The sequence below is a fragment of the Bacillus rossius genome, chromosome 2, assembly GCF_032445375.1.
Source record: "Bacillus rossius redtenbacheri isolate Brsri chromosome 2, Brsri_v3, whole genome shotgun sequence".
Classification (NCBI taxonomy): domain Eukaryota; kingdom Metazoa; phylum Arthropoda; class Insecta; order Phasmatodea; family Bacillidae; genus Bacillus; species Bacillus rossius.
Genome location: NC_086331.1, coordinates 82,921,494 through 82,939,191, shown reverse-complemented (window position 1 = coordinate 82,939,191; position 17,698 = coordinate 82,921,494). Strand labels below are relative to the sequence as shown.

The window sequence follows — 17,698 nt, the reverse complement described above, 5'->3', positions numbered from 1 at the left end:
GTTTTACAGTACATGTATTTTTAATGTAGCTAACTTAAGCTAAGTACTCATTAAAATTGTAAACTACCTTTGAACTACTTGCAACATTGAAATTTATTTTACAGAATCATGTGTAGATATGTCATAGAGGAAATATCTTTTTTATCTTTTTTAGTCATCCCTCTTGTTAATATTAACTAAAATTACTGTGGTGCCTTTGACAATAATCGTAACGTAATGCAAAAAAAAAAGCAAGAAAAATAAAATCTCTAAAAGGTTGATTAGCTGGTGGCTGGAAATATATAGAAAATAAGCTAGTGGCTTGCAGGAAAATTACTTAGTATTAATTTAAAATGCCAAAAAAAAATCTTTTATTTATTTATACCTTTCACTTAGTTACTATTATTAACTACTTCAAACATTTACTTAGCATTTTCAAAGCCACGTATTATTGTGAAAAAGGCAATTAAACAAGGTTTACCTACATAATAGCATATTTTGTTAACAAAATAAAGCCATCCTGTATTATTACCAGTCACAGATACAAATATGTATGTTGTATCACTTTCATTTTTGCATTTTTGCTGAACATCAATACTATGATTGACGCTATGCTTAAGAAATAATGGATATTTGAGACACAAAAATGTTTTATTTTAGATGTGTGTTTGCTGTGTTACAGGCTTTTTCATTCCTATATGGCATCACTTCCCAGTGTCTATAAACTATAATAGTATGTATACATTTACAGGGCTGCACAATTATATAAAATAATAGTACTTGATAAAAATGTATTGCAGGACATCGTAAATACGAGGTTTCATTGCAAAGTGGTTCATAACATCTGTACTTTTTTCTTGTTGCTTGTGCTACTGTTGAGTCTCGTTACGTCAAAAACAATGAACTCTACTTTCCAATCAAGTCAAGGTGAATCTACTTGCTCAACTCAGCTCAGGTTTTGGAGTCTTGGCACTCTCTAATTATAATTGTAATTTGATGTTTAGCTTAAAACTTGAATGTTTAATTTTTGAATTAATTTAATATTTTATTAACAACCTTTCATCTGATTATGGATATTCATAGTATAGTCTGTTCAATTTAATTTCAGGATTATAACCGCACCATGTTGTTTCAAGTTGGACGAACTGACTTGTGCATTATCAGCCCTGATAGAAAGCAAGTACTTCTGCACAAACAACTAAAGGATGTAGCCACTTGTATACAGGTACAAATACTTATTACAAATGGCATAACTGTAGATTTACTTATTTTCTTTTTTTTTTATCAGAATAACTGTTCATTAATTAATGTCTGCCAAACTACTATTCAATTTAACTGTTTTGCTTTGGAACACAGTGAAGCCTTTACTTATGTACTGGCTAAATTTTTAGTCACATCATAGGTTTTAATTTTTTTAACCTTAATAACACCAAATTTTGAACTTTAAAAATCTATAATATTACTAATTTTAGTAATTAGTTTGCATAAAAGTTACATTGTTAAGTATTTGACAAAAAAAAAGTTACTTTCTAGTACTGAAATACTACTGTATTAATAAGTTGACATGTTCTGAGTAAATTTTTTCTCTGGTGGCCAAATTTACTGTGGTTGTTAAGTAAAGCAGAGCTTATAAAAATTAGGGTGTGACTCAGCTCAACCAACATGCATAGCTTGACATAATCATATTTTTATCATTATGAAAAACTGAAACTTTATTATTTTTTGGGCTTATATTACTTTCTGTTAAAATTATGTCACTACTAAATGAATGTGAATGTCAGTGAAAATATAATTGCTGGTTGCCCTAACATATTATGACTGACAAAAACTATGTTTCACTGTTTTTAAGAAATGAGGAAATATTAAAATAAATAACATTGGTATTGATGCTTACGGCCTTGGTGGAGGTACAATACAGGATGATGGGATAACTCATGATAAATTGGGGTGACTCGGAAAGAGCACCAGCTAGTTTAGGAAAGGTACGGAGTAGCATACTAGGCCACAGTGCACACAAGGTGGTGAATATATTTTATGGTCGTGAGATCACCAGTGGCGGTGGCATAGGCAGCAGGGTTGTAGCCTGATAAGTATACCTGGGTGTAGCTCCTCAAAACACTGCTAATGAAGCTACAAAAACTTGAACATGAGATGGGTAGTTGATACCAAGCACGCCTTGCAGGCGTTCACATGCAGTCTTCCCGGTCGAAAGTTGTAAACATAACTGCTGTTGCACCTGAATGTGCAGCTGAGGGTTGTTTTAATGGCCTTTCAACCCAATGATTAGTGTTTATTGATTCATTGTCACGTTGCGCCCAAGCACGCTCCCTTGGCGTACTATACTCCACTGACATTGTTGTAGTTATAATTTTATCTCGTACGGTATTTGGAAAGCGTTACGCGTTGTGAGTGTCTACCGGTTATGGGCGCCACCACGTGGTTTAATTAAGGGCACGTGGACCCGGCTATCCCCTCTCAGGGCCGTGACGTAGCGCAAGTGCGACGAGGCTCGCAACCCCTTATACTACAACGAAATTAAAGTGGTTTTGAGTAAAGTGTCCTTCAGAAGTTTTTTTTATATGTGTATAATGTGGCACTGTGCAACATTATATGTGTATAATGTGGCACTGTGCAACAGACACTCAGGTATCATTCCCACGTCCATCGTAAACTGAATTTGTGCCTCCCATTCATCACTAAAAATTCCTAATGGTACCTACACAACATTAGTCTTTACTGATTTGAATCATTATTTTGGACATAAGCCATTGCTAGTTTGAACTGTATGTCATAGAGAAAACCTGAAAAAAAAGACACAGACAGATTTATACACAAACACACAAAAAACATGCCAAAATCAGATGATGTCAGATGTAAAATGTGAAAACAGCACAGAGAATAACATGGAAGGAATTAGACAGAACAATGTCACAGCAATGACAAACACAGTAGACTGACAACGACGAGATTGTCACAGCTAAGAGTGTATCATTACCCAGTATTCATCAGTCAGTTCGGAAACTGGAAAAGAAAATTAAACTTCTATCTCAGTGTTCAAATAACCTGACTTTCCTCAAAATGTCACACCAATGGTGTCATTCTGATCTTACTCCCTGTCAAGTGTCCAGTTAACAGCAAACAGGCTCGTAAAATAACAGTAAAAGCCAATCTGGACCTTTTAAATGAGAGAATAGCTTTTCACCATTATAGAAAAACAGCTCACCAATGAACTTGCAGAAACACAACTGAAAATCCAGTCAGTAATCAGCATCAAAGATTTCAATAGCATTTACCAATCCATCTCAAATCATGTCATGAAGAAATCACTGGAATTCAAAGAACACTCTAAAAGTAGCCAAACTTTTAACTTCAACAGATTGAAAAGCACAACAGACACTGAATTTAAAAAGTACAGTCATTATTTCTTCCAGTTAAACTCTGTCAGAATGTGAAAAATTAATTTTTTGAAAAAAAAAAAAAAAAAAAAAAAGGTGCAGTTTCAGTATTGCTTCTTGTAGGATTCCTGTCGTAGACATATATAGTTTCTTTTGTAGAAATAAAAATATTCAAACTGCCAGCAGTTGAACAGAAGGAGTTTCAGGGGACTGTGCATACCACCATTAAATCAGCCAGATCACCAAAACCAAACACCTCTTCTGATGAGCTGAAAGTCATCAAACACCGAAAGCTCATTCCGACATAGTCATCCTTCCTGCTGACAAGGGTGGTGCTATTGTCATGCTAGACAAAACAGAATATGATGAAAAAATCACCAACCTCATACTTTTGACAAATACATGCATTTGGACAAAGATCCGACTTCGAGCATTGAAAAAGAAAGACAAAACCAGGAGTGCACTAACACCACACAGCAGCAAGCCACCTCACATTTATGATCTTCCAAAAATCCACAAACTAGGTATGCCTTTGCGACCTATCATTAGCTCTTGTATTTATCCATTTCAAAACATTTTTAATTTCTGCTGAAAATTGTTCTACCACTCACAGTCCAGATTCTGGCTACTTCATTTCCATAGCCAAAACTGATACACTTGTGAGCCTTCATGTTCAAAGCCCCTTTTACCAAATTGCCTGTACCAGAAACACTTACTGTTGTTAAAAATAAATTGGAAACTGACAGCACTGTGAAAGAGAATAACAGAAATACCCATACCATCACTCATCGAACTTATCCACTGTCTTTGTCAACACAACATATTTTCATTTTAAAGACTAACTCTACAAGCAAACAGATTAAAATGGCAATGGGTTCTTTATTTTCTTCTTTCATGGTCAATATTTTTGTGTATAGTTTCATGTAAAAAGCAATGAACACAACTAATACCCCACCTAAAACCTGGCTTTGCTATCTTGACGACACTTTTCTTGTCTGGCAACATGCACATGAAAAGTTATAGGAGTTTTCAAATTTCCCATACATACTCAGACCTTCAATACAATTCACGTATGAAACAGAAACCAATAGGAGCTTTCCTTTCCTTGTTGTCCTAGTCTCAAAGAAAACTGTAAAATCACCACTAAAGTACCTGCACTTCAATTCAAACCATCCAAAAAGTACCAAAACTGGCATTATTCACACACTATAATTAACTGAGCTGAATTACTTTGTTGTGGCTAGAAATTAGTTACTGCTGAACAAAATCATAAAAAAATGAACTTCTAGCAAATGGCTTCTCACCTGTCATCATAGAACAGTACCCACAAGTCTCCCCATCATTCAAGAAAAATTGGCCAAAAAACCAAGTAGTACAATTGGTACATGTTCATCGCTTCTGTAAATAAATAACATGATCGGGAAATAAAACACATACTGCAACTGTTTTCAAGTCAAGTTCCACAATTAAAGCATACTAACCAGAGCAAAACCATTCACAGACAAGTTGCAAAGCCAGAACGGTTTTTATCAAGATACCCTGTGAATGCGATTGCACATACATTGGAGAAACTAGCAGAATACTTTCAACTTGCATTAAAGAACACAAAAGCAATGTAAAGAAGGGTGAAACTAAAAAATCTAGACTTGCCAAACATGCCTGGGACAATGGTCATAAAATACTTTGAGACAATGCTACACCACTCGTATAGGAAGAACATCCAATTAAAAGGAGAATAAAAGAATCAGCATTTATTTTCAGCAATGGAAATGTTATCAGTCAACAAAGCATTGAATTAAAAAATATATGTATAACTTTAATTTAAAAAAAAAAATTAAATTAGCACAAAACACAATTGTAACCAACTAATCTCGCAGCAAGACACCAGCCAATAAAATCAGTTGTCAGATCCACAGCCAATCAGAGGACTTATAACCTGTCATTGGCCCTTGCCAGGAGAGGAAATCAAAGGAATTTAAACTAATTGTTTTACAGTGTCCTCTATCAGTCTGTTTGTACCTGATGACACAAACAGATCGCAGTTCCCGAATCGTAGCATCTGTTTTGTCTTGGAAATCCTGCTGTCGTCATTGTGTTTGCAGAACATATGTTTGATTTCATCATTGGGCTTGCATTTGTGTCACTGTATTGTCAAAGTTTTTTTTTTTTTTTTCATTTTATCTGTTTATCATCATCATCGTTGTGTTCCTCTGTCTGTTGCTATGTTGTCAAAAGTGGTTGTTTCTCTGTATTTACTGGGTTTTTTTGCAACTGTCTCGTCATTATCTGTATACTGTGTTTGTCGGTGCTGTGATATTGTTCTGTCTAATTCCTTTCACAGAATTCTCTGTGCTTTATTACATTTAACAATTGATATCACCTGATTTTAGCTTGTTTCCTGTGTCTGGTTTCCGGATTTTTTGTATGACCTACAGTTCACCGAACAGTGGCATATGTCAAAAATAATGATTCAAATTAATCAAGACCATATCACTCTATATTCTGACTAATACATTGTTATTTAAGGATATTTTACACAAAACATCAAAAACTTATATTTGTCCATTGTTACAAAACATAAAAACTAAATAATGTTTGCTCATGCTCAAACTAATACAGTTACACTAACTTTGTATTATTTGTACTTTGTTTCCTTAAATGAGTCTCTTTTAATAGACTGCATCATTACCTTTGCGAATAAACATTTGTGTAATAAGAAATTTAAGAAAGCAACTGCCAATGTAGTCTTTTAAATTGTTATTTTCCAAGATTGAGTTGTCTTATTTGAATTAAATTTATTTAGCATCAGGGAAGTGATTTACGGTTAGTGTTACGCCACTGCCCAAGGCTGGTGTGCCATAGGTTGTCTGCCGCTGCAGTAGGCGTTTAGAGCCACTCCAATCCTGGAAGTCACATTGTCTGTAGCCTTTCTGAGCTTAACTGTGTGACATGTTGTACTATATTTTTTTTTTAAATTTTTATTTTAAAGAATTTTTAATAAGCACACAAATTTAACTATCTGAAATTTGTGTGTATAATTTTCCAGGGTGTTGTACATGGTGAATATTTTGGCTTTATTTGTCGTGAACCAAACATGGACAGTTATGTTGGGTACGTGTTCAAATGTGAAAATGAATCATTTGCAGATGAAGTAGTTGTGGGTAAGTATTGGAATTGTTCTTTAGTATAACATATACCGTTTTAATTTTTGTGTTATAATGGGTCAAATACACTAATCTTAAAATGACTTGCATATAATATTGCTAGGTTCTCAGAGAGACTTATTCCATAAAAAAAACAAATGTACAGTAAGCCTCCATTAAATCGACTTCTACCCAATAGCTGCGGATTTAACTGAATAATTTTGGTAGAAAAATTGTCTCCTCACTTTTATTTCAATCCATATGATCAGTAGACTACCAGCGAGAACATCTTTTGTCTTGTACCTTATTGAAGGTCATGATGACTCCAGGATATGAATAGCTTTTTACCATTGATAAAAGAAATGATTGTAGTGCCAAGTAAGATAACAATTATTCACCATTGCATGCCAGCAGTGTTTCATGTGTAACACATTTGACATTATCAGTTCGTAAATGATTTTTGCATAAGATTATAAGAAAGTTTTTAAAAATTTTCTCATTATTTTGTCACATGATATAGAGCTACTTGTCAAAAAGCATAGATGATTGATAAATTTAAAGTTACATGTAGCCCCAAGTGTTAAAGTTATCCTTTAAAGGTGATCATAATTAAAGCAAACTTAATCTTTACTTCTCTTCCTTTATTACACAACAACATACGGCCGCCATACTATCAACTACTACCTTTTCTTGTCCAGTGCGCCACTGTTACCAATCACATATAAACAAACAAAGATAAACACATACATTCAAATCCTAACACCCCTGCTCAAGTTAAACATGTATCAACTACAATGTAAGTTACATTTACTGTTTCACTTGCTTAGGATTGAATTATTTAACATTTAACCGATTTCTACAGTGTTCAAACTTCAGTTGGCATAGAGGCTTCGTCATGGTATCTGCTGCGTTATTTTCGGTGTTTACATAGTCCACATGAATTATACTCTTATCTACTAGATCTTTTAAGTAGTGAAATTTAATGTCAATATGGCGTGAGCGCCTACTATTTTCGAAGCATTGGGCCATGTCTATGGCACTCTGACTGTCTGTGAAGAGAGTGGGTGTGCTTGGTGTGGGCATGAAGTCTCTCAACACTCCCTGGAGATACACCAAATCACTTGCTGCGGTTGCACACGCAATGTATTCCGCCTCGGCGGTTGACAGGGCTACAGCTCCTTGTTTCCTTGATGCCCATAAGATTGCGTTGTTGCCGTGAAGAATTACACTCCCACTTACACTTTTCCGATCCAGCTTATCACCTGCCCAGTCAGAATCACTATAGCATGTTAAGTGTTCATCTGAGCTAGGCTGGAAAGTTAGACACATGTCTTGAGTTTGCTGAAAATATCTAAGGACTCTTTTCCCGGCTTTCCACAATTATTCAGTATGTTTGTTAAAAAATCTACTGAGATAGCAAACAATACGCTATGTCAGGCCTACTTGCAGTTGCAACATACATAAGTAAGCCAATGAGTTGACGATACTTTAGCTTTTCGTCAACAGGTGCTTTCATGTCAACCTGGAAGTCACTTATCATAGGAGTGTTGGCTCCTTTGCAGAGTATCATGTTGAAATTGGTAAGAATCTTGGTAATAAAACTACTCTGTGAAAATTTCACTTGATCCCTTTCCCTTATAATCGTAATGCCTAAAAATTCACTTAAAATTCCCAGGTCTTTGGTTTTGAACTCAGCCTGTAGAAGTTGAATTAGACTTCTTACTTCTGTGTTTTCTCCTGTTTTGAGCATGTCGTCCACCCAAATAATAAGCCAAACCTTTTCGCCAATGTATAGGCAAAAGTCACTTGCGGATCTCTTCGTGTCGTGTGACTCCATGAAGCTGTGGAATCTCTCGTTCCATTTTCTAGGTGCAGTCCTTAGATCGTACAGACTTCTCTGTAGCTTGAGCACTTTGCCTGGCAAATTGTTAACTCCTTCAGGTGTCTTGATGTATATGTCTTCATCCAGGTACCCATTCAGGAAGGCTGTTGGAACATCCAGTTGTGTAATCTCCCAATTTCTTGAAATGGCAACAGATATCAGGAGTCTTATGGTTGGTAGTCTTGCCACCGGTGCATAAACATTAGTTGTTGTCTCCTCTTGAAATCCTTTTGCGACCAATCTAGCTTTCTTTGATCCGTCTTGTTTAGTCTTGAATATCCATTTGGTTTCAATTGCTTTTTCTCCTGGGGGTAGTGCTGATGGAGTCCATGTTTCATGTTGTTCCAGGGCTTGTATTTCACTTGCGATGGCTTCGTTCCATCCATTTCCCAGTTGTGTGGCCTCTTCATAATCTTGTGGTTCTCCAGTGCATAGGCAGTATGCCATGTACAAGTCATATTGTTGTAGATGAGAAGGTTTCTTAACAGTTCTTTTAGGGTTCCTCCTCCAGTTTTCTTTGCCTTCTGTGTGTTCAAAACCAATAAAGTCTTCATCACTTTCTTCACAGTGTTCCAGTGTTGGGCATTGCTTTCTTCTTTCATCTTTCTCCTTTTCTTTTATGTCTAATTTTATTTCTGCTTTTTCTTCCCTTGTGTTTGGATTTTCTGCTTCCTTGATAAAAATTGTCTCTGGATGCCCTATCATACTATTACCACTTAGTCTTACTTTTGATTCATCAAAGGTTGCATCTCTTGACATGACAATCCGATCTTCTTTCGGGTCCCACAAATGATATCCACCACCTGAATATCCTACCATTATCATATGTTTCGCCCTTGGTTCTAGTTTATTTTCTCGTGGTAGTTTTAGCATATAAGCATGTGAGCCAAATACCTTTAGTTTGGACAAGTCATTTGTGCCAAACCAAACTGAGGCTGGAGTCTTGCTTTGTAGAGCATTTGTTGGAGATCTGTTTAGCTCGTAGGCTGATGTACGCACTGCTTCTCCCCAAAGGGCACGTGGAAGGTCCGTCTCGGCAAATTTTGTCCTCACCTTATTCATTAAGGTTAGGTTCATCCTCTCTGCCTTGGAGTTTTGTTGTGGTGTGTATGGGGTGGTGTATTCAATGTTGATCCCTTTGTCAGCACAGTATCTTTTGAGTGATTTTGAGGTGAATTCTCCCCCATTGTCAAGTCTGATTCTTTTGGTCTTAACTCCATGCTGAGTTTTTACATTCTTTATGTAGTCCATAACATTTTGTTCGGCCTCATTTTTGTTTTTCAGTAGGTACACAGTTGTGAAATGAGAAAAATCATCAATAACTACTTGAAAATATTGCTCACCTTCTCTGGTTGGTGTCTTGACAGGACCACTTATATCAGAATGTATGAGTTCCCCTATGCACTTGGTAGAGCTACCATTTTACTTGACGGTTAGTCGTCTTGCTTTACCTTCTAGACACTGAGGGCATTTCTCTTTGCTGAATGGTAGGTTGAGTGCCTGTAGGCCAAGTCTGTTCAGATGACCAAGTCTTCTGTGCCACAGATTATCTTGTGTTGATTCTAGGCTTGCATAAGTGTTCTCTGTTGATACTGGAGTTAACTGTAGAAAGAAAAGATTACACTGCCATTTTGCACACTCAATGGTTACACCATCTCCTTGAATTGTCACCTTTTCCTTACTGAAGACAACAGTCAGATTTTTCTGTATCAATTTGCTTACAGATATCAGATTATTCTGTAAGCCTGGTACTATCAAGGCTTCGAGGAAGATATTTCCACGGCCATAGCCACCCACAAATTTTCCTGCTTTCGTAGCAGTCATTTCACCCCCATTAGCGATTTTGATCACAACACTATGAGGCAACAGTTTTATGTCAGTCATGTACGCTTCCAAACTCTCCATGACAAGATGATTTGTAGCACCTGAGTCCAGAATGAATATGTTTTCCCTGTTCATAACCTCACTTCTATAGGCTGTGAATGAGATGTCAGCTTGGTGTGCAGATGATTCTCTTGGGTTAGCATATTTATTTTTTATATACTTTGCTTCTGGTTCTCTCCCTTTTCTTGATCTTTGTCTGTTGTGCCAACAATCAGCCTTCCTGTGACCTACTTTTCCACACCCATAACATGTGATCTTAAATGTCACTTCATTGCTTGGATAGGTTTCATGGTTTCAATAGCAGTTATAACTGTGCTGTAATTTTCTCCCATTGTTATCAGTAGGTGACAAATCTTGTCTGTTTCGTCCAATTTGGCCCCTGCATTTTCCAAGTCGCAAACGAGTCCATCAAAGCGAAGGAAATGTTCTTCCAATTTCATGTGGCATTCGTATTTGAGAGAAAGTAATTTTTTCTTTAGGAATAGTTTGCTGAAAACACTTTTCCTTACGAACACATCTTCAAGTGATTTTAGCATATCTTTAGAATGTTTTGCATCTTTTACTAAATCTAAATACTTATCTGGTAAGCATTGCACTATGACCGATTTTGCTTTTGCATCTTTGATGAGGAATTCCTTTTTTTCTTTTTCTTCATTGATGTCTTCGAGCTTTGTTTCAGTCGTTTGTAGTAGTTGCTTTTCATCCAAAACTAACCTTACTCGGAATTTCCAATTCCCGAATCCACTGTTATCTGAGAGAATGGGCAGGACCGTTTGCTGTGTACCTGTAGCCATCTTGTGCGCTGTTGCTTCTTCTTTGCAGGCGATTACTACATATTATAAACACTTGCCACATTTAATGTGCCCCTTCATTATAATATGTGCGATTTACGGTGACTGGGCCCATAACCTGTTAAAGTTATCCTTTAAAGGTGATCATAATTAAAGCAAACTTAATCTTTACTTCTCTTCCTTTATTACACAACAACATACGGCCGCCATACTATCAACTACTACCTTTTCTTGTCCAGTGCGCCACTGTTACCAATCACATATAAACAAACAAAGATAAACACATACATTCAAATCCTAACACCAAGCCACTAAAATTAAAATTTTAACTGAGCTCCAAAATTTTACATTGGAAAGAATACAGAGTTGTTAAAGTTCTGTGTATATTGATAGAAATGTCATTGAAAAAACTGAAACAAAACAGTGATTTGAATGTTACTAAATACGAAGCTAGAACAAATCTTCCACTTATTTCCCTCTTTTATAGGGAAATATCTATGTGATATTACTGATAGAATAGTGACAGCATTTCCTGAAAGCAAACTGCTCACTTCAGTCCCTATGTAATAGGCTGTTCTCAACACTTTATATGTACAAAGAAAGATATGTGTATAGATGTAACTAATAATACTTTCCTTATCATTTTACTAGCAAAGAAAATGAAATTTAGGATATTTTTTTCTGTTTACATGTTTAATCTTAACTAGTAGTTATCCAACAAAGTGCCATAACTAAAAAAAATTGCATTTTCATCTTATTATGTCATGATGAACCTGCACCTAACATTTTTGGATTAAATTAAAACACAATATATATTATCATTTCAAATGGATTTAAATTAAGTAAATTTTAAAATAAAAAATATATATAATATGTGTAAAGTCTTGTTATTCATTCATCTCAAATTAATTTTATAATTACTTTTTATTTTTACCTTGTTTACTTGTTTTATTTGTAGCAATCACTCAGTCGTTCATGACAACTTCCGAGGCACAGCGTCGTGAGAAACCTCCAGTGCTGTCTTGCGAACACTGCCCCTTGGTGTGGTACCATAAGCTGTGCGCTGATATAGAAGGTGAAACATTTTTGATATATTATTCTAGTGTTTTTATTATACTGATCAGACAAAAAAAATCAGTGGTTCAGAATATGTAATAACAAAAATGCATGTGATGTAAGTAGTTAAGAATTTGTTATGATTATTAGGCTGGGCTGACAGTAGGGACGATCCCTATTTGTATCTGTGTGCCTTTAAAATGTCTGATAATTTTAAACAATTAGGGTGGAGTTTTTTTTGTTTACATGCTAATAGAACCAGGAAAAAAACTCATCTTAAGAAGTAGTATAAATTTGTTTGGAAAAAAAATGGACCCCCACATGATTTGGGCCATGACATCAGAGAATATGTTTACATTTAGGTCTAACCTGAGTAGGTAGTTGCTTGCTCTGTAAAGCCAATTGGTTCTGTAACTATGTAAGCATGCTGGCCTAGATGAAGTATATGCATAAGTGGTATGAATTGTACTATTGTAAAAAAATTTCTAAAACTATAAGTCCTTGTAGCAAGAAAGCAACATGATAAAACTTCGCATTTCTTAAGGACAAATGTAGTAATTTGCAAAGCACTACAATTAATTAATGACATGAATACCAAAGGTGATAAAAATATTTTTTTTTTAAATCCAAGCCAAGCATAATACTCAAAACACATTCACTATGTTTCTAACTCTCCGATATAATTATGTAGGTTCTTTATGTACATGTGTAGTGTAATACATGAAAAAAATAAATAAAATGCACATGCTAACCCATCATAGAATGTAAAATAGTCATTTTAAAATATCTAGTCCAATAAATCAAGCCCTTGTTGGTTTCAATCATTAAAATTAATATGTGCTAAAATATCACTCCAAAACATAAAAAAATTATATTTTATCACAAAACAAACTTGTTAGTTCAGATAACATGCGAGCTCTGGTAGTTTATTTAGTGGCAGCAGCACTCTCATAGCAGTTTCTTTATTTAAATTTAGAAAGAAACAACAAGCATTGCTTATTTTATGTACTGTCTATCAAATATAATCTAATTTTATGGACAAGCTACACATTCCTTATAATTTCTAACGTGTCTGTCTCAGATCTTTACATTTCTTTTGCTTTAACATGAAAAAAAGATTAACATAATGTGCTTACAAAAATTATGAAGGCAGGATTTTTGTAAGTAGACGAGACCTGCAATAGTAAGAAAACAATTACTTAAGTTAACATTTATGTGATACACATACACTTCATTCACACTTTATATGTATAGACATGTGTGATTTTATTTTGCTTTCAGTTCTTCCCCGGTGTATTTGTTATTACAATAGAACTCTCTATTCAATTTTGTATTTACAAGAAGTATTTTACTAATGCATGCTTTTGATTTAAATTCCATTTACAATCAATGTTTACCACTTATTATCATGTACTCTGCACCTCAAGGCACATACTATAACAATTAATGATAGTTTAGCCATATGTCCTGCAGACAATAGTGAGTGGTTTTCAATTTTTATGGTGTCATTCAAAAATTAAAATTTTAAACATTTAATATTGTCGCGGTTCGGGTTTCGAGAAGGTCGCTACGGTGTTGATTGGTAATGGGCGCCACCACGTGGAAGGGCACGTGGACCCGGCTAAGATCCGTCTCAGGGCGTGACGTCGCCCGTGTGAGGCAAGACTCGACCCTCGGTTAACTCCCGTAGTACGCTCAGACCTGGCCCGCTCTCAGCGTCGGGCACGCTTATGTTATATCAAGTAATAGTGGGCTCTCCAGGTGTCCCACACGCCTGCTCACGAGGTATAGGTCGCCACGTGGTCGGTGCAAAAAAAATACAAGAAAACATTTATAATTAAGGTTTTTAATACGTGCGCGTACTCCCATACATGGCCTCACGAAGGTGCATTTCCAAGATCCAAAGGCACCTAATCGGAACACAGGAATAAGGCCCACGCAAGTGGCCTGCACAAGCGATTACTTAAAACGTTAAAAGTCTCATTAAGAGTTAAAAAATGATTAAGTTAAACAGTCCCCCGACCGACGCAAGCCCCGGAGATAACGTGAAAGAGATTTTAAGTAATTAAGCAAAAACGGAATTCATGGTCAGCGAACAAAGAGTGAAGTCCCCGGGTGCGGAAGGCAGCGTCTTACCTCGGTCGTTGGCGGCGATGAACTGACCGAGCGAAGGGCTCCTTCCGAACCACATGACGCCTTCCCGCCTTGCCAGATTACCGTTACGCCTTTCTGATTAAGTCCTACATAAAGAAATACAAAAACACTCCTAAAATTAAGACATGTTCTCCCACGGCTCTATTACTATTTAACAAACAGTTATTAATTACTTAAATTTAAATGCATGTCGACTTCGTTCATGTTCGGGTCCGCTCGGGTCCGCCCGGCTACGTCTTTAACTTACATACTAAAACTTGCATGCTAAACAAAACAAAAACCCTCCCGCCCGTCAGTGGCGACTCAAATAAATGGGGAAAAAATAAAAAGCTATACAATATAATTATAACAAATTTAGTGGGACGTCGCAATGCCGCTACAGCGCCCTCTTGAGGTAGTTCGTGGCGCGCTATTCAAACACACACACAAGACTACGTACTCGTGATGGTGCGACTGCCAGTACGGGAAGTGGGACGGAGGCGAGGGGAAAGGTGGCGGAGGCTGACCAGGCTTCTGGGGCGCAGGCCCGGTTGACGTCAATATATTAAAAACTAATGTGGGCATGGAACTAAATTTTTTCTATTTTTGAACGTCTGAATCAAGTATAATGTATGGATTATGTACACAAGAACTGATTGTTATGATTTTGAACATTATTGATTAGCAACTGTACATTATGTTTTAAATCAATAGGTTCAAAATTGTGGCTGTCAGTTCTTGTGCAAATGACCTATGTTTCATGCTGAACTGTTATGTTTTTAGCTATGAACTCTACCCTAATTAAAGGGGAGAATTCCATTATGTTTGGGGAAGCATAATAATTGACTAATATAATCACTCGCCTACCCCAAGGCTATTCTGGTTTGATTCTTGGTAGAGGTTGAACCCTATTTTTCGCAACTGAGAAATATGAGACATTGTCGTGAGTCTGTGGGTTTTATAAGTAAACTACCATTTTACCATCAACGCATTCCATATCTTCACTGTTAACCCCTCATCTACTATAAATACCTCAATATGAACAAGAAGATAATTTTTTATTACTCTTCCAGGATGTTTCAGTGAGTAGGTTGGCAAGCCTTGAATTAGTGTGGGAGACTACTGATAGCATTATTTGAAGCTATTGAATTTTTGTTTAACCTTTGTTCAGCTCTGATGTGGTCTGTGTAGCATGTCAGTTTCAATTTAATTTATAAAGAGTTAACTTGACAGTTGCCTATTTCTTTCGCAGACATAATATTATGGGCTTAGGCAATTTACAGTTTATAAGTAAGAGGAAGAAGCTAAGTTAAGCAACATTCTGGCAGTCCCAAAATAGGATAGTGGAAAAGAGCCATCATGGAGAAAGTGTGCTTCCCACTGCCCTTCTTGAACTAGGGTTTAAAAAATCATCATCCCAGCAGGGACAAGTATCTGCGGTAATCTAACGCCATTTCTCATACATTCTATGGAATGAATACATTTTTTATGTTGGAATTTCTAGAAATACCTAGTGTATGGGATATGTGTTAGGCAGCATTGCTTTCTCCAGCAGTTAACCAGGTTAAGTTAAACCGACTACAGAGTGCAGATAGTACCATTAAGTGATTGCAATTCGTGAATCAACTTAACATATGCATGGGTGAAAATAAAATCAAATGTTGCTCTTGTTTTGGTTCCAATTATGTGATTCTTTTTTCTGCTGCTTTCACTAACTGATTTTTGGTTCACAAAATCAATCTTTTTTATTCATGATTATCAAAAGTACAATAATGGAATGATCTTATTTTGTAGTCAACAAGTGTACTTTTGATACCAAAAATTCATAGTTTTCAGTTATTGTAACTGGTTTCATAATGTCTTTCTTATTTGGATATAATTTGTTGAAACAGTATTTTTTCTCGCAGAATGGGTTCTAAAATATGTAATTGAATCTGTCATGTTGAAACAATGTGTGAAATTGAGAAGTTTATTGATGACTATCATTGCAACAAAGATTAATTTCATTTTCTCATGAAAATTTTATAGTTTTCAGCCTATTAGCTGTTACATTAACGTAGCTGCAGCTGCCAAAGATGACTACATAAACAGCATATAAATTTTTTTTATAATCTATATTAATAAAAGAGAGAGTTTGTCTGTCTGTAGTTTGCATAGCGTGGAGACAGTGAGACCTAGTGCCATAACTTTTGGTTCCTGGATCCTCCAGGGTGGTCTGTTTTCACTTCAAAGAGATTTTTTAGAACTTTGTCTTTTTTATTTAATTTTTTTAGCTATTTTCAACCACATTTTCTTAATCACCTTCACGGAATTGGCTTTTGCATTGATGATGATGATGATGATGATGATGATGCTTTCTTCATCACCTGGCAATGGCTATTGCATTATTAATGCTTTATTCACTGTCAGATCATAATCCAGTATTTCTGTAATAATCTTGGCCATCATATCGACACAGTATTGTTGGTTAAATAAATGTTAATTCGAAGGCTTATAAAAATTTTGAATCCAAAATTGCATTTTTGGTTTGTATTTCTTTCTGCTTGTCTTAGTTGCAACAATTTTTTTTTAAGTTGCTTTTCAAAATTTGATTTAGTTTTATTCTTTTCATTCGAGACGTAGCAGTAGCGTAATGTAGAGGGGCATGTATAATGCGCCCTGCAAGAATGTTCTGCCTGATAGAATGCCATAGTGGAGTATGGTTGCATCATCTAGTAATAAATTATATTAAAGTTTGGATTTAATATGATCTATAAAGAAATGTTTCATCTGAATATTTAATGATGAGTAAAACTATGTTTTGTAATGAGGCATATCTCAAGAACCTTAAATTTAAATTATGATCTCATACTCCACTATCCCAACTGTGTCATTTTCATGGAGGTTTTAACATAGCCTAAACTATTGATCGTTCCGAATCTCGCAATGTACAAACCATGTTCACAATAAATTATTTTACAAGTCAGTAAATAAATAAAACATGCATATATTTCATTCTGAATATTACTCCTTTGTTGTTTATTTCTGCTATTGGACATTTAAACACCATTGTACAGTTAAAAGTAAAAAATTATTCTTAATACACACACACACACACACACACACACACACACACACACACACACACACACACACACACACACACACATATATATATATATATATATATATATATATATAGTTACGCATATAGAAACAGGTTGGAAAAGGATAGTCCAATTAGTTAGATACAGTTTTATTTATCAGCTAATATTTACACTTTTAATGAAGTTAAAACAATTTAACTGTCTGTCAACAAAGTAATCACACTAGTCCACTATTCACTCTCACTGGAGCTCGGCTTGATAGTGGCTGTCTGTGCTGTTCGTCTCTTATCCTGCATCTTGGTCCCAACACAATGCTTCGCACTACTCACTCATCAACACCGCGACACAG

At 35.7% G+C, this 17,698-nt stretch overlaps 1 protein-coding gene across 10 annotated transcripts in view; it reads left to right on the top strand.

Moving 5' to 3' along the window:
* Nucleotides 1-17,698, top strand: part of LOC134529413 (TBC1 domain family member 4) — a 353,166-nt gene that overhangs the window by 278,132 nt on the left and 57,336 nt on the right. For all 10 annotated transcript variants that reach the window (XM_063363455.1, XM_063363457.1, XM_063363459.1 and 7 more), the window contains 3 exons: nt 1,088-1,204; nt 6,421-6,535; nt 12,033-12,149. In XM_063363455.1, coding sequence (XP_063219525.1) covers nt 1,088-1,204; nt 6,421-6,535; nt 12,033-12,149 — 349 coding nt within the window. The remainder of the gene's footprint in view (nt 1-1,087; nt 1,205-6,420; nt 6,536-12,032; nt 12,150-17,698) is intronic.